The sequence below is a fragment of the Magnolia sinica genome, chromosome 1 (assembly GCF_029962835.1).
Source record: "Magnolia sinica isolate HGM2019 chromosome 1, MsV1, whole genome shotgun sequence".
NCBI lineage: Eukaryota > Viridiplantae > Streptophyta > Magnoliopsida > Magnoliales > Magnoliaceae > Magnolia > Magnolia sinica.
In genome coordinates, this window is record NC_080573.1 from 127,138,050 (window position 1) to 127,150,733 (window position 12,684).

General features: G+C 40.3%; 1 protein-coding gene across 1 annotated transcript; it reads right to left on the reverse strand.

Moving 5' to 3' along the window:
* Positions 1-3,332: 3,332 nt before the first annotated feature.
* On the reverse strand, positions 3,333-4,625 carry LOC131257838 (early nodulin-like protein 7). Its single transcript, XM_058258752.1, has 2 exons — positions 4,214-4,625; positions 3,333-3,882 (listed from the first exon to the last, which is right to left on the reverse strand). The coding sequence occupies exons 1-2, from the start codon at positions 4,392-4,394 to the stop codon at positions 3,521-3,523; spliced, it is 543 nt and encodes a 180-aa protein (XP_058114735.1). The 5' UTR covers positions 4,395-4,625; the 3' UTR covers positions 3,333-3,520.
* Positions 4,626-12,684: the final 8,059 nt, after the last annotated feature.

The following is a 12,684-nucleotide window of genomic DNA, read 5'->3' on the forward strand; positions in this document are numbered from 1 at the left end:
CCATAATTTATATGCTATAGGGTGATGAAATACCATAATCGGTGTCTTCTCCATTAGCCTTTGATGCCACTAACCCCTTTTGGCATTACTTTAAGAGAGAAAAAGAGAAGAGAACAGAGAGAAGTACATTTCTCATCACACGTGGAATTTGTGAGGTCCAAAGTTGGACAACTCTCTTACATTAGCTCGACCCTATCGATACTCTTTAGTTATCAACAGCTTTCATTGAGGTAATCCTGGCCATAATATTCATGCTTTTGTCTTCTAAAAATTTAATGATGTCTAAACAGAAAGGTTAATTGAGATTAAATATGGATTTTTCAAAATCTTTTATCTTCCACTATATTTCAAAAAAAAAAAAAACTAAATGAATGTTCATTGGATAGCTTTCATGGTGAATGTTTCCTAGCCAAAGAATGCAATTGCTTCATTTATCTATTGAGGCACATAGAGAGTTAGATGGCTACAAAAATGATAACCAATGCTCTCCCCTTCATGTGCAAGGACTACTCCCCCACTGACATGGCTCCCTAAGGGCCTGTTTGGCCGGGTGGATTGGAAGGGATTGAATGGTATTAGGGTGGATAGCATGGATTTCTAGGTAATGATGGTATTGTCAGCGGATTGTCTTGAGATCCATGGGATTGCTATATCCCTGGATTGCTATATCCAGCCTGTTTGGCATGCTCGGCCAATCCCAGGATTAAACCTTCCCATCGCTTCCAATCCCTCGAACCAAACACGTCCCAGGCAAATTTGAACGGAGTAGGGTGGATTAGATGGGATTTAAAGGTAATGATGGTGTTGTTAGTGGATTGTCTTAAGATCCATGGGATTGGGATCAGATCACCGACTCTGTTTGGCACGCTAGGCCCAATCCCGGGATTTAACTTCCAATCCCTTCCAATCCCATCCAATCCCTTCCAATCCGACCGGCCAAACGGGCCCTAAAATCTTAAGGGCCTGTTTGGATTCGCATATAAGGGTGTATGGTATTGTATTAGCGGTGAACTTTTACATTATACGATGTTTGAATAAGAGTTGGCGTCCGTGGGTTACCATGCATGCGAATACATTAGCATCTCAAAATTTTCAAAAGGTGGTAGTGTAATTTCAGACAGCACTGCATTGTGCAGTGCAATGTAGTCATTGCATTGTATTTTCGCTAGACATCATAACTATCTCTTTGAACGTTTTCTATCTATGGAGAATGGAAATATCCTACACTAGCATCGCCCTGCATCATCTACATTCCATTGCATGTGGGCATTAACCTTCTCCGTTTCTTCTCTGAAGGTCTGAGGTTCGTTATATAGTTGAATCTCTCCTCCAGCTCTTGGAAGGGTAGAGATTCAGTGGTCAAATCGGGTGGGGCCCACTTTCCTACGATCACCTTTCGCAGGAAGTTCCTACACTGGTATGGGTGGGGCCCACTTTCATGTTTGTGAATGATCCGATTCGTCCATCGGTTCCATGAATTCATTTTAGGACATATTGCCATTTTAGATGTCATACATACTATTAATAACGTCATTCCTATTGGATGAACTGAAAATAATTCAATGTTAATATAAATCAAAACTTCCATGGCCTTATCCCAATTTCAACTGTGGACGTCGAATTATATTAGATTATACATACAAAGCTTTTGAGACGGTTCAGTTTTAGCAACATGTACTAAAATTCAATCACAAAATGGATGGATGGGTAAGATTATTCACAAACATGACAGTAGGCCCCACCTGGGTTTCCATTTTGAGAACTTAAAAATAGCCACCGTCACACAAGTGCTATCAATATTATATGTATATACAATACGTAGCCCTAATACGTCGTATCCAAACATTGATCTGTACTAGAATTTGTATACTTACCCGAATAATACCTCCAATACAAACATTGATTTATGGCAAGTTGATTTGGATGTATTCTAAAATTGATTGAACGTATACATAAACAATAGTTGAATACAATACAATACACATATATACACGAATCCAAACAAGCCCTAAAAGGGGTTGTGACTTTGTTTTCAAGTAAAAGAGATTGTTCTACAACACTTAGGTACTAGGAAAGCTATTCCCATAGGAGTCCAGTTTTGTGTTTAAATGCTAGGAAAGAGTTGTTGGGCAAGGAGAGATGCCTTCTTTTTCTTTTTTTCACTGAAAATTTACAAACCCATCTTAATTTTTAAAGATGGAAATCATAAAAAAAGGCAAATTTTAAAAACGGAGTTCCAATGAAAATTCAATTCCCAACATTTCCCAGGACCAAAACATAAATAAATGGTACCTAACGCCTTTGAAGATGGACTGCTACTCGATTAAAATTGGATTGTGACGCAGTTTGAGTGCATTTTATTTTGGGAATCAGATTGGCTGATGTACCACACACCACCGAACTGGCTGGTGTGGGTACGCGTGACACTTCTCCTGCTCCTACCTGTACTCACCATTCAAAGGAGATCAAAGTTATATGGCCCCAAAATGATGTATTTATTATATCCACACCGTTCATCCATTTAGAGAGTTCATTTTATAGCATAAGCCAAAAAAAGAAAGTCATATCCAAATCTCAACTGGACCACACCACAAATAGCAGGGGTAGAATGATTCTCACCGTTAAAACATTCGCAGGGCCCACCATAACGTTTATTTTCCATCCAATCCGTTCACAAGGTCACACAAACCTGTATGAAGAGGCAAAACAAATATCATATTGATCCAAAACTTCTGTGATGCTCAAAAGGCTTTCAATGGTAGACGTTCAATCCCCCGTTGCTTTTTGCAGTGTTGTCCAATTGATCTTTGCACCCATCTTAATTTTCGGATCAAGCCTTACAACGAGATCGCCAAATGGACTGACAGCTTGGATATAACACATACCTAATGGTCGGACCCACAGAACTTGGTGACGTCAACACACCAGCCAGTTCGGTGGTGTGTGGTACACCAGCCAATCCGCTTCCTTATTTTGATCCCATGAACCAGTCCTACAGTTCAAGTTTGAATAACAGACCCAAGTAGAAATGGGTCGATCTCAGGCTGACGTGGCCCATTGACGCCCGTACCTTTCATTGCCATGCACTGATCATCTACTTACATCTACGACAACAAGCGTTCATAGAATGGGCCACACATCTACGTTGGGGATGGACTCTTCATAATTTAATTTAAATGACCTGCCTGAATTTCAGGCCGTGGGATCCAACTAATGAATATAGTACCATTTTGGCATGTGCGGGCCCTTTCACTGCGAGGCCCACCGTCCATCCATTCAGATCACTTTCCCACATGCATCGCACGTGCCATCTACTAATGCTTATAAAACACATACAAGAACATGGTTATAATAACATAGATTAAAACTAATAAGGTTCCAAAGCACCTACTTACATATAAATATAATGAAATGACAAAAACATGAAATAGCACCGTCTCTTTTAGATCGATCTCAGCCATATTTCGATTCCCAGAGATTGAACCATGATCGATGAAAATCTAAATTGTGGGCCACACAGCTAAAACAGCCACACGTGGCCCACGAACGAGATTGGAAGGGTGATCAGAGCCATTAACACAATAGGAGATGTAGAGATGGTTAAGACCGCCGAGCTTGGAACGGGAGATGGTGATGGTGCATTTGTCCAGATGGAGGGTCGGTGAGGAATAGGCGATGGATGGAGCGTGATGACATCGACAATCAATCTCTGACCATTGTTGCAGTGATCATGGGCCCCACTTATGAAGTAGAATGGGCCAGGCCTATCAAGCTTAAAAACGGTTTTCCCATCATTGAAAGAAGAGATGGGATTGGTTGTATTGCAGTGGTAGTAGCTTCTTTTATCCACAACAAGAACCGAATCTTCCTTGTACTGGAAATCTGTAAAGTGAAAAGAGAGAAAAAGAAACCATTTCTTTGAAATTTGAAAGTGCTACAATGCAATGCAATGCACCGTGCGCAATGTAGATACCGCATGTATGGTTTCACTAACGTGCATTGTGAAGTGCTCATGAGTGTTGAGCATGTGGATGGTCCAGATTAATGGCCAGGATGTCATCAGGTGGGACCACCTTGGATCACTTCAAAAATGGGATTTTGTGTTGGGATTCCCAACAATAATATCAGGAACTCTTCTTGATAGACCATCATGCATGGATAAGAACACTGAAAGAAGAAATGAGAGAGGAAAGAAGAAAAAAGAAAGACTTACGCAGAGTATCTCCAACTTGGAATCTAATCTTGGAAGCCCATCGAGTGTAAATTTGGGTATCGTTGGAGTCGGGTTGTCGCCAACCGATGCCATCTCCGACACTGAATTGATTCGAAGCTCTGACGAGGACGGTGGAAGTGGTGGCGAAGAGGACAATGAAAAGGCCAAGGAAAGAAGCCATGTTCTTCTTTATTGATTGCAGTTCAGAAGGTTTGAGGCAGAGATTAAGAAGTTAATGGGTGATGAATGATGACTCTAACCTTCTGATTTAAGGCCTAATCGGAGAGGATTTGTTGGATGCGACTAGAAATGGTTTTAAACGTGTTGGAAGCAGTTACCGTCAGTTGATGGCAGTTAGATGAAGGTGGAGAACGTGGGTAGTTTTAGTCGCTTGGATATAATAGCCGTTTTATTTTTTAAATGGGAAGGGAGGTGACTTTGCCAGATGAATGCATCCTTAAACGATCCTGATCGAGCATTTGGTGGGACTTTACACGAATAGGGATCTGTTGAAAAGAGCGTAACAATGGGACCATCCTAGCCATCCATTTTTCCCATTTAAAATGGACCATCCATTGGATGCCATCTATCCTATTTACGGACACGGATTGTGGAGTGAGGAACTCACCAAGCTACAGCATTGTGAGTAAACTCTGTGGGGCCCACCGTGATGTATGTGTCATCATCCATGCCATCCATCTGTTGTTCTAGTTCATTTTAGGGCATAAGCCCAAAATTGAAGCATATCCAAAGCTCAAGTAGATCACACCACAGGAAACGGTGGTAATTGAACATCCACCATTAGAAACTTCTTGGGCGGCTACAAAATTTTTGGATCAAGCTTATATTTGTCTTTTCCATTCATCCATGTCTGTGTGACCTTATGAACAGGTTGGATGACAAATAAACATCACCGAGAACCCCAGGAAAGTTTCAACGGTGGAGGTCACTATCCCCACTTTTTTCTATGGGGTAGTCCACTTGAGCTTTGGATGTGCTTCAATTTTGGGCCCATGCTCTAAAATGACCTGGAAAAACGGATCGACGGTGTGGATAATGACAGATATCATGGTGGGCTCCACAGAGTTTACTCACTATGCTATAGCGTGGTGAGTTCCTCACCACACAATACGCGTCCCCTATTGCTGCCATCTTATCCTCCCAATCTGGAGAATTTTTGGTGAGTGGGCCATCTACAGTGGGGCACACAGTATTAACTGTTTGGATCACTGAACCATGGGCCCATTTGGCCTCCTTCTCAAAGAGTTTGATAAAATCTTCAGGTAGGGGTGGCGATGGGCGTGGCCAGGACTGGGGTGGGGTTGGCCCGAATGATCAAAAGTTTGAAATAAATCCAAATTTCAGAGACTTTTTAAGATATCATAGATGGGTTTGATCATAGAAACATGCCCCAAAACTGTATGTTCAATGGGAATTGCTCACTGGTATTGTTGAATCATCCATTCCTTTTATACAATGGGGACCCACTTATTGGACTGCGAACAGTCCGGCTGGACACCGGGCCAAGAAATGAAGCTCAGGCCCAAGCCCTGGCCCTACAAAGCCAGCAACGAGGGCCACGCTGCCCGTTGCCACCCCACCTCTAACTCCACGAAACCTCGAATATGGACTTAAGCCCACATATAACATCGACCTTTGGTGTGATATTGATGAGGTTCCTGACTTCCAACTATTTTGAGAGGAATGTCTCCTTGGCACATTTTAATTGCATCACAAGATATTGAAAGCGCACACATTGTTTGTATTGCACTGTTATTGTAATCAATGTTTAAAATATCAACAATATTTATCTTGTATCTCACATGTGCAGCACCAAACCCACAATGAGTGTAATGTATTTCACATGTTCAATTCAATTTTCGATACTTTTTTTTTTTTTTTAAATCATGTTAAATTAATGTCAAATTATTACAAATTCATTATTTTTTTATTTTTATTTTTCATGTTTTGGATAAAAGTCATGAAATGATAACTTGAATTTTAAGATTTGGAGGGGATAAAACTGAGTTGAAAATTGAAAAAAAAAAATTTCAAAAATTTCCAATTTTTCACATATCGATTGCAACCTTTATATTCAAACATAAAATTAAACATATATGTAACTTGATCAAGTAATTTGTTTTTTTTTTTTTTGCTTTTGAATGTATTATTTCTGTTTTCACGTCTTCTTACATTTATAAATTATATGAATAAATTTTGAATATACTTGGATCAATTTAATCAGACAATGCATATATTAGGACTCCATACAAAAAAAAAAAAAACAACTTTTTTAACAATTAATGATGTTTTGTTGAAAAATTCAACCAATTTTCCAATACACGGTACAACCAATATATCCCATACAATACTCAATACATATCAATTCATATCCGTATCCCAAGGGTGCGATACGTAACACGATACCAATATTTTAAACAATGATTGTGATCCCATGCATACATTCCCATGCTTTGAAATAGACGTGAAACTGCTTCAAAACTCTATCAAAGTGTGATGGATGATATACACGTAAGCAGGCACTTTAAAAAAATTACTTAGAAATTGCAAACTTGGCACACCAGCAATTCAAATTAAACTTTCCAAATTATGTGTCCCAGTTTAGATGTACCATCAACCAAAAATTAAATTATTTGATTATCTGACTATTGGATTTGTGGACATCTCTTAAAGACTGTTAATCATGAAAAGTATCCAATGGTCCTAATTAAACAAATTAAGAGCCTACGATTCAGCCATTTGGGACTGTTGTTTTAGTGATTGTGGCTTCCACAAATTACTTGGTTTAATCTGATTTGATGTTGCCAGTGTATCAAGCATCACATGCTGCCAGAGTATCAAATACCTCTGAAAATTTGTATCATATCACCAGCGGAAATAACCGCAATATATTCCTGACAAGATTAGCCTCCATTTGCTAAAAAACAAGTTCTTTTTGCCTTTGTCGCAATTCAGATTGCAAGCATATGTCACGGCATTGGGGCTCCAATGCTGAGGTGGTCCTGAGATTGGAACTGAGCCCGTTTGGTACTACAGTAAGTTATATGGTTACATAACCAAGATGATCCTGACATTTTATTTTCGGAGTTTAAAGTGAGCTTCTTTTCAATGTCATACACAGCTATGGTTCATCTGTTCGGCTTCCATTTCTTACAGTAGCACCTATATCATAGAAACCACAACGCAGAAGGTTCCGATCATCAGACCATCTCAACATTCGGGTCTGACGGGGCAACACATGGTAGGATCCTGAGTCGTGACAGAGGCAAAGCAGACTCTTAAGAAACATCGGTTGGCACTAATGAAGATTTTACTGACAATCCTCAGGATTCAGTGAATTTTGGGGCCACTGTCCATCCATAAGTACCATTGACCCAATGGACCTGGAAATTATCTAGACTGGAAGATCCCACGCCCCTTTGAACGAGGACTACTTTTCGTGCCTTGTCTCAACCATCCATTGCCAGTCCACCATATTAAAGGATTAGGATATTCCTATCCGGGAGATTACAGTCGCATTCCTAGTCCACACTGATAACCATGGGTCCCAACTGCCAAATGAACGTCATAAGCAAATTTATATGATTTCCTACAAAATAATATATATATATATATATATATATATATATATATAGAGAGAGAGAGAGAGAGAGAGAGAGAGAGAGAGAGAGAGAGAGAGAGAGAGAGAGTAATGGTCTCCTGCGTACCATACCGCAAGGAATTTATGTCCGAGCCTTCATGTAACCCATAAGATAATTGCAAGCAGATTTCACGCAAAAGCCTTTCGTTGAAAGATTTTGTGCAAGGATTTCGTGTGGGGCCCACTATGATATTTGTGATAAATATAACCCGTCCATCTATTTTTTGAAATCATTTTAAGACATACGACCAAAAATGAGGAGGATCCAAAAATTAAATGGGCCACATGAGAGGAAACAGTGGGGATTTAGTGATCACCGTTGAAACATTCGTATGACTACAAAAGTTTTGTATCGATTTATGTTCCCGGTGTTTTCATTTCATCTCAGTGAAAATGACCTTATACGGTTTGGATGGAATATAAACACTAAGGTGGAGCATATGAAGGTTTCAACGGTAAGCATTCCTTTCCCCACAGTTTCATCTCGTATGGCCCACTTGAATTTTGAATCCTCCTCATTTTTAGTATAATGTCCTAAAATGATATCTAAAAACGAATGAACGGGTTGGATTTCCCACAAAGATCACAGTGAGCCCCACACAAAATCCTTCCAGATCTTGGAAAGGCTTTAGCAGGAAATCCGTGTCCCTTAGGTTTGAGAAAGGGACCGGCTACTCCCCCGCCACCAGCCAATGGCGGGTGGTCGGTGCTATGTGGGTCCCACCATGATGTATGTTTCATCCATGCTGTCTATCTGTTTTTCTAGATCATTTTATGGTATGAGACCAAAAATGGGGTATATCCCAATCTCAAGTGGACCACATTACAGGAAACAGTGTTGAATGGACGTCAACCATTAAATTTTTTTGGGGGGCCATAAAAGTTTTTAATCAAGCTGATCTTTGTTTTTTCCCTTCATATGGGTCTGTATGACCTAATCAACAAATTGGATGTCAAATAAACAGTACAGTGGGCCTTAGGATGATTTCAACCATGGGCATCACTCTCCCCACTTTTTTGTGGTGGGTCCACTAGAGCTTTTGATCCGCCTCATTCTCTGGATACTGCCATAATATGATCTCTCAAAATGGATGGATGTGTGGATATAATACATCATGGTGGGACCCACAGAACTTGGTAATGTCACTTCAGCTACTCAACCTCTCATTAGGTAATCCATGTCCCACTCCGAGACGGAAGCGGGTGTACCACACACCAGCTATATAGCTGGTGTATTAACGTCAACAAGTTCCGTGGGCCCCATCATGAGGTATGTGTTATATCTAAAACGCCCATTCATTTGGCAAGCTCGTCTTAAGGCTTGAGCCGAAAGATAAGACAGATATAAAGATCAAGTGGACCACACTGCAAAAAGCAGTTGGGGATTGAACGTCTACCATTGAAACCCTTTTGGGGGTCACAGAAGTTTCTGATCATTATGAAATTTGCTTTTCATCTTCATCTATGTATTTGTGATCTTATTAACAGATTGGATGGGAAATAAACCTTATGATGGAAAATAAACCTTATGGTATGCCCTACAAATGTTTTAACGGTGAAAATCATTGTCCTTGCTGCTATTTTTGGTGTGGTCCATTTGAGCTTAGGATATGATTCATTTTTTTGTTTAATGGTCTAAATTGATCTCAAAAAATGGATGAACAGTGTGGATATAATAAATAAGCATGTAACTTTGATCTCCTTTGAACCATAAGTACAACTCAGAGCTCGAGGCGCGTCGGCGCTTGTCTAAGTGCGACACGTATCTACACCAGCTATATAGCTGGTGTGTGGTACACCAGCCAATCCGCTTCCCTCCTAGACTGAAGGGGTTTGCTTAGCTTATTGAGTAAACTGTGTGAGGTCCACCATGATTTATGTATTTTATCTTCTCCATCCATCCATTTTCCCATATAATTTTATGGCTTGATCCCAAAAATGAAGTATATACAATGTTCAAATGGACAACACCACATTTTTGTTTTCCATTCATCCATGCCTGTAAGATCTTATGAATAGGTTGGATGACAAATAAACATCACTATGGGGCCTAACAAGGTTTCAACGGTGGAAATCATTATCCTCACTTTTTCCACTGACATGATCCACTTGATCTTTGGATATGCTTCAATTGTGGGCTCAACCCCTTAAATTAGATGGAAAAATGATGAAACACATACATCATGGTGGGGCCCACATAGCACCGACCACCTCCCATTGGCCGGTGGCGGAGGAGTAGCCAGTCCGTTTCTTAAACCCAGCAACACGAATTTCCTACTAAAGCCTTTCCTACAAAGATCTACGAAGGGATTCTGTGTGGGGCCCACTGTGATCTTTGTATGAAATCCAACCCATCCATTCGTTTTTAATATCATTTTAGTACATTATACGAAAAATGAGGAGGATCCAAAATTCAAGTGGGCCATACGAGATGAAACAGTGGGGAAAGGAATGCTTACCATTGAAACTTTTGTGGGCTCCACCTTGATGTTTATATTCCATCCAAACCATTTATAATGTCATTTTCACTAAGATGAAATGAAAACACTGGGAACATAAACCGATACAAAACTTTTGTAGCCATATGAATGTTTCAACGGTGGTCACTAAATCCCCACTGTTTCCTCTCATGTGACCCAGTTAATTTTTGGATCCTCCTCATTTTTGGTCGCATGTCCTAAAATGATTTCGAAAAATGGATGGACGGGTTAGATTTATCACAAACATCATAGTAGGCCCCACACAGAATCCTTACACGGGATCTTCCAAGGAAAGGCTTTCGTGTGAAACCCACTTGCAATTCAAAGGGTGTCTCCATGAGTGTGGGAAAGAGGTTTTTTTTTTTTAAGACTCCCCCTCTCTCAATGTAGTTGAATTCCAACCGCTCTCCTCATCTTACGACATACATAAAGGCTCACACATAAATTATTTACGGTATGGTTTGCAGGAGACTATTACTATATATGAGTAGCGGTCTCCTGCGAACCATCCAGCATGATACCTTGGTGCGGTCCAATTCCCACCGCAAGAGACCCTTGTGATCGACTACCAGCATGATACCTTGGTGCGGTCCAATTCCCACCGCAAGAGACCCTTGTGATCGGCTACTGACTGGTTGACTAGCGAGACTACTACTGAATTTGTGGCCCCACCATGATATATGTTTTGTATCCACACCGTCCATTCATCTGAAGAGATCATTTTAGGGTGAAATCCAAAGAATGGGTCACATCCAAAGCTCCAGTGGACCCCACTACAGAAAACAGTGGGGAGAGCAATGCCTTCGTTAAAAACTTCTAAAGGCCACAAAAAGTTTTCGATCAAGCCTATATTTATATTTTCCTTTCTTTAATGTCTTTGTTAACGTTGAACAGGTTGGATTTTTAAAAAATATCATGGTGGGCCTTAGAAAGGTTTCAACGGTGAGCATCAATCTTCCTGCTATTTTTTGTGGTGGGGTCCACTAAAGCTTTGGATCTGCCTCATTCTCTTGCTCATGGCTTAAAATAATATCTCCAACTGGATGGACATTGTGGATACAACACATACATCACAGTGGGGTCCACAGAACTTGGTGACGTCACTTACGTAGAGTGAGGTCCGGTGTTAGGAACCAGATTGCGTAGTAACTCACGCTTAGCGTACTGAGGAAACTCTGTGAGGTCCACCATGTTTTATTTATTTTATCCACTCCGTTCATACATTTTAACAGATAATTTTAGTACTTGAACCAAAAACTGAGCTATATTCAATTTTTAAATGGACCACACCACAGGAAACAGTTGAATTGAATGTCTACGGTTGAAAAATACTTAAGAGGGCCACAAGAGTTTTGGATCAAGCTTATATTTGTTTTTTTCCCTTCATCCGTGTCTGTATGACCTTATGAATAGGTTGGATGAAAAATAAACATCACTGTGGGGCCTAGAAAGGTTTCAACGGTGGAAATCATTATCCCCACTGTTTCCAGTGGTATGAACCACTTGATCTTTGGATATGCATCAATTTTGGGCTCAACCCCTTAAATTAGATGGAAAGACGGATGGACGGCGTAGATAGACCACATACATTCAACGTTGCCCAACTTTGTTTACTCAGTACGAGAAGAGCGTACTGAGTAACTCAGTACGCAATCTGATTTCCGTACGGATTGGCTTGGCTGGTTGTCGGTGCTCTATAGGCCCCACCATCATGTATGTGTTTCATCCACTCCGTTCATCCATTTTTAAAGAAGGGAAAATATATATATATATATATATATATATATATATATATATATATATATATATATATGAGCTTGATCGAAAACTTTTCATGGCCTTAAAAAGTTTTTAACGGTGGCATCACCCTCCCCACTGTTTTACGTAGTGGATCCACTGGAGCTTTGGATGTCACTCATTCTTTGGATTTCACCCTAAAATGATCTCTCCATATGGATGGACGGCATGGATACAAAACATATATCAATAGTGGAGCCACAAATTCAGTAGCAGCTAGCCAATCCGTGCCAGCACAAGAGTCTCTTGGGATGGGAATTGGACTGCAAAGGTACCATGCCGGATGGTTTGCAGGAGACCATTACTCTCTCTCTCTCTCTCTCTGCAAAGGTACCATGCCGGATGATTTGCAGGAGACCATTACTCTCTCTCTCTCTCTCTCTCTCTCTCTCTCTCTCTCTCTATATATATATATATATATCCATTTTTCCCAACATATATGGACTGTTCCATAGATGTTTGATGTGGAAAAACTAGCATGCCTTTCTAGACCCAAAATCCAACATCTCAATTGGAGTTAGTCTAGACAAAGC